The sequence below is a fragment of the Pyxicephalus adspersus genome, chromosome 2, assembly GCF_032062135.1.
Source record: "Pyxicephalus adspersus chromosome 2, UCB_Pads_2.0, whole genome shotgun sequence".
Taxonomy (NCBI): Eukaryota; Metazoa; Chordata; class Amphibia; order Anura; family Pyxicephalidae; genus Pyxicephalus; species Pyxicephalus adspersus.
The window spans coordinates 10,790,723-10,796,399 of NC_092859.1; the positions used below are offsets into that span (position 1 = coordinate 10,790,723).

The 5,677-nt window shown below is 45.0% G+C and overlaps 1 protein-coding gene across 1 annotated transcript in view; it reads right to left on the reverse strand.

Moving 5' to 3' along the window:
* The window catches only part of LOC140322850 (surfeit locus protein 4-like), an 8,188-nt gene extending 3,130 nt beyond the window's left edge, over positions 1 to 5,058 (reverse strand). Inside the window, exons 1-3 of the mRNA XM_072399463.1 lie at positions 4,914 to 5,058; positions 2,302 to 2,488; positions 426 to 502 (exon numbers count right to left, since the gene is read on the reverse strand). Coding sequence (XP_072255564.1) covers positions 426 to 502; positions 2,302 to 2,488; positions 4,914 to 4,961 — 312 coding nt within the window. The 5' untranslated portion in view covers positions 4,962 to 5,058. The remainder of the gene's footprint in view (positions 1 to 425; positions 503 to 2,301; positions 2,489 to 4,913) is intronic.
* Positions 5,059 to 5,677: the final 619 nt, after the last annotated feature.

Here is a 5,677-nt window from a genome sequence, read left to right on the forward strand (position 1 = left end):
TGATTTGTGCACAAGGGATGCCAGGTCACATTGATTTGTGCACAAGGGATGCCAGGTCACATTGATTTGTGCACAAGGGATGCCAGGTCACAATGATTTGTGCACAAGGGATGCCAGGTCACATTGATTTGTGCACAAGGGATGCCAGGTCACAATGATTTGTGTACACCTGAGGCTTACATAGCAGGAGACATCACAAAGATTTTCTGCATGTTTGACCTTTTCTGCATCTTACCTGTGATCATTTTCAGGATCAGATTACATGCAGCTTGTTAATTCTTAGCTGATCCCCTCCTTTATGTATTTTTGTAAAAGGCATGATCACCTACAACAGCGCACATCATCGAGTTAGTCAGCCAGGAATTACTAAGGTGATCCTGAAATGGTGAATCGTTTGTGTAGAGAACTGGACATCGTCCACTTACCTGGAGAAAAATGATGAAGAAGAGGCCAAGGCAGGCGTATGGTACAAACTTCCTCGTAAGGACAAGGACACATCCAACTGTGCAGAGACAAGACATTGTATGAGAGAAGAAATCCAAAGAACGGCTTATAATAAATCACAGCCTGAAGGTAGAGACGAATACAGGCTAAATGGGGTCGTAGGGAAGGTAACATCCATGCCCCCCTCCATCCCATCAATTACAGTGTTCTCCCCAGACCTTTTTAGCCGGGCGCACCACCCGGCACTTTTCAGTAACCACGTGGCTTTTTTGAGTGATTACTGAAGAGTTGGGTCACAATACAGGGGCTGCCACCCACCTACAGCTTCTTCTCACCCGGCTTAAAAAGATTTCAGGGTTAAACATTGGATTGATATTGATAAAGGGCATAGTCACCCTATGTAGTAGAGAAGTGACAGGGAGGCGACAGCTTGTCCTATTGCTTTGTCCTGGTTGTAGCTGCTTTCTGGACACCCAACGGGCCCTAAGCTCCTTCCAAGGTTGTTTAATATATGATCCAGCTTAGCCTAAAGCAAACCTTCCAGGCCAAACAGCAAGGTCAGCGTATCTGGCAGCTTTGCTTCCCTTACCACAAATGTACATTGGTATACAACTATTCTGTCCCTGAAATTGAAAAGTATCCGTGTGATCCCTGTGCCTTCCTACCAGAGCCAGGAGCTCAAAATCCAGCAAGAATGCACAAGAGGTGCCAAATCCCAGGATTTCCGGCTCCAAGCTCCGGGCTGATGGCACATTGACATTGCTTGAGTCACCCGGTAGCGGCAGACTAGTTTGATTTTTTTAGGCAAACTGTTTATGTACAAATTACTTTTTCCAAGCCATATCTATTGCAGGGAGGTGCCAGAAAAGCAGACTTTCTGTTTTCTCCGGAAGATCTTCATTATTGGGAAACCATAATGGAAAAAATATTGCAGTGGCAACTCAGACTATAGAGATTATATTCACCCAATATATTGCTATATCTTCATGTTTATGTAACTCACTGCACTAAGGCTACATACACAGTTGATTCTCACCTCAGAACCTGACGTGTGTGTGTGTACAGTGTCAGTTATGGATTCCTGGCGGATCCATGAACGACGTACGATTGTAATGGAAGTGAAGGGGAGAGAGCACAGTGGGGTGCTGCTCTGTCTTTCCCTCCATAGAGCAAAACAGCGCTTTATGTACAGCGCTCATTTAGTCTTTTGTCGTTGGAAACGATCATGAAAGATCCTTTCCAACGACAATTATTGAGCGTGTGTACCCAGCCTTACATACCACAGCTGTTTATTCCTCTGTGTTATCTAGACAGCACAGAGAAAACTAATCAGACTTCACCTTTACAGCCTCCAAAGTCTCCTGAGATTTCACAAATACACCAATCAATACAGAAAGTGAATGAGAAGACATAGACTGCTGACATCACATGACCTGCCCTAACCAATCAATACAATCTTTCTCCCGGCTGTAATGGATTGGGTTCTTTGGAACCTAACAAGGTTCATCATTTCATAATTTAAAAGGGGAGGTCGGACATATTATTGAAATTCCTTGTTATAAAAGAAATTATCAAAAATTATCTTTAATGGAAGCGGCTATTTTCATTTCACACGTGGTCTCGGGTCTATTTATAAAGCAGGGAATCTGACATTCACCCAACAATCTCTGCTGGGAAATATTCAAGGTCCATTTTAATAGCAGTGATTGATTGTTTACAAACGTTTGGTGAATGTCAGATTCACTGCCCCAAGACTTTGGAGATAGAAACACTTTGTATGAAATCTATTCAAAAGGACCGTATGTTTGGTATTGAAAAGCTGCATTAGGCAGTAATAGCGCCCCCTTCAGCACTTACTCAGCTGTCCGAACATATTAACAAGAACGAAGATGGTAGCCAGGAACATCCCGCAGCCCCACGACATGTTAATGTAATCCCTCTGCTCGTTCCATTGCAGCCACATCCGAATTCCATCCTCCAGAAAGGTGCTGATCAGACACAAGTGGGCCAGATGGGGCAAATACCGCTTAGTGACCCGGAGGAACTGCAAAACACAAGACATAGATGGTGAGCAGGAAATGCAGAAACCAGCTGGAGATTTGTATTCAGGGACATCAAGTTCAGAATCTGGACAGCGAGTGGTGAATAATAAAGTTCATTCATGGGACAGAACGTGTGTGCAAATCAGAGGTTATCACAAAGTGTGCAAACACCCCGCACTGCCAGCTTGTGACTTTCTATTTGCAGGTCAAATCAGAACATCGGCTCTGCAAACAGACCTGGAGGTGATGCCAGAATGTATATATAAGAAAAGTTTATTGCAGAAGTCAGAGGTGCTGAAATAAAAACACAAGAAAAGTGCACAACGGTGCTATGGGCTTCTATAAAAAGGGATTTGTGTCCCTGATACCCCCCATGGTGTAATTCTACAGAGGGGGAACTGGGCCAACCTGACCGGCCATCTGTACAATATCCTTCTCTATCAGTACTGGGATCTATCAGAACCTTAACCCTCTACCCCATCTTACCCCCGGCCTTGGGCTGTGTACACAGGTAGAACCTTTGATCCTTTCCAACGACAAAATACTGAACAAGTGTTGTACATACAGTCCTGTCCGCTCTATGGAAGAGGGGGTATGATGGAGCGGCACCCCGCTGTGCTCTCGCCCTTTCACCCTCATTATGATCGTTCATGGATCCACCGGTACAGATCCACGAGCAACACCGGACAAGCGCTATACACACGTCAGATTCTGGTCGGATATATCATTTGACGTATGTACGTAGCCTTACAGCCACCTTATGCCTGGCACACTTGGGCAGATTTTGGACCTGTATGAACCCAATCTAGTCCTTACAATCTACTTCCGCCATGATTGGTTATAAAGCACTTGCTTGGTTGAAGTGACCCCTTGCATGGAATGTACAGATGATGTATTTATTGAGTTCTTGGACTACAGTACCCCTTTATCAGCAAGCCAAGGATCACGCGGCTCATCAACAATACGAACTTCCAGTTTCTGACTTTTGCACAGCTCTCACCCCAGGCTCATGTTACACGGGTGCCGGAACCGGAGAACCTATAATCTGCCATGGAACCTTCAGGAGCCCACAGGGAGAATGTGGCTGAGATCTGATTATATGGAAGATGATCCACCTGGCTAATTACACGTCACACCGGGTTGGATTAGCCTGGAGACACATGAACGATTTATCGCGCCTATAAAACTAACCGTGTCACATGACCCTTGGCAATCTGACAATAGATGGAGGGCTTGCAGGATTTGGTGGGGGCTGTAATGCCAGCGTCAGTAGCTGCTCAGCGGGGGACGGCTTAGAGATAAAGGAATGTCTGGGCCACGCCCAATGACAACAGGAGACGCCCCCAGCAACCATCAGCCAATAGGAACCTTGCCTGGTGTTTACCTGACCGACAAGATTACAGCTGCGGACTACATTAGTGACCAGCCCGTGGCAAGCTGGCTGCTAAATACCACAGAGAATCTAACCCCCCTCCCCCTTTCAACAAAGAATCTTTATGTAAACCAGGACAGGATACTAACCTTGGCCCTGTCCCCCACACATCTGGGGGACCCAAATAGAGTCACTGTGACTTTTAACAAAGCTCATTAACCTGGTACATTATCATGGTGAAGGGCTTGGGGACATCATCATTGCAGTGCAGGCCTATTTATGTTCACCTGGTGATCCTGCATGCTTCCTATCCAAAGGTGACAACACTCACCACACTAAATCTGTGGAGAAACTGCGTTGTCACCCTACTATTGGGAATACAAAACACCCCCCTCTTATGTTCTGCTTCATGACAAGGATGGGGGGGTTCAGTAGTAGGATGATAACTGATAACAGAATGGTATCCACTGGATTTCTGGCAGGATCAACAGGTTCTTTTTACTTATCAATCAAACTGCTTTCTATGACACATTTAGTTTGTATGAGAAGGTCATTCTGGGGGTTTACATCCATTTTATGGGTTTGTACATTCTTAGGACATGCTGTGTAATGTGCAGCAGCTGCTGCCTGTCCTGTAGGGGTGATGGGACTACACTCAGCAGCTGGAAAGCCACAGGTTGCCCAATACTGCAGATCCAGAAAGAAGCAATATACAGTATAATAAAACACACACTGACTGCAGCAGCCAGACACAGCAGTGCAATAAAAGATAATTATAAACTAATTATAAAGTGCAAATAAACAACTACCACTGCAAGAGCTACTGTTGTGCCCAAATGATTAATGATTGTCTTATACACCCCTCTTTTATTGAATAGTTTCTCCCATACTCCACTAACAAACACTTATAACGGAACATACCAACATCTGCAGTAAGAATAAATAGGGGAACCATGGACTGTACCATTATAATGTTAGGAATTAATTTGCGACAAAGATGTATGAAAGATAGCAGAGTAAAAAGGTGACCGGCCAATGGTAGGGTAAGTTGCTACCTGGTCTGCCAGCTCCTCGGCAGCTCCCATCAGATCCCCTGGCGCCATCTCCTCCTGTACTTCCCTTCTGTGAGCCCGTCCGTCTAGAAATCTGGCTAAAGCAATGAATGTCGGGGCCTTGGCTCCCTTGTTACCACGCCTCCTAGACTCGAAGTAATTGGACCAAAGCGTGAGGCTAAGAAAACCACATCCTGCTTTCAGCCAATGGCAGCGCCCCAGCTCACGCTTCATTGAACTGTTTACTATGAGAGGGGATTGCCGCAGTGTGTGGTGCGGCCATTTTGGCTAAGGGAGGTTTGCCCACACTGTCAACGTGGACTCGGAGGAATGAATGTGAATGAGTAATGTTGAGTCAGTGTGCTGAGTGGAGGGAAAGGGCAGGGTGGTGTGAGGGGAGGATATCAGCAAGGCCTAACGTGCAATTACATCACAGTCAGGGATTGTTTTCTCTTTACAGGGACATTCTTTCTTTAAGGGGAAGTCATATGTTCTCACCAACCCCCACTCTTCCTATTCACCCTGAGTTTTTAGCATTAATAATACTAATAAATTAAATTAAACCCTAAATCAAGACACAAATAAACTGGGGTGGAATGTATTGATAACTAATTGTGGTCATACATGTTTTTTAATCGCAGACTTCAATCATACAAGATCTGCTGTCACTGCTTTCTATAGATAGAAGTCCAGCTGTCCAACTTATAATAGCTCTTGTATAATATGCATGTAATATGCTTCATACCTCCCAACTGTCCTGATTTGGA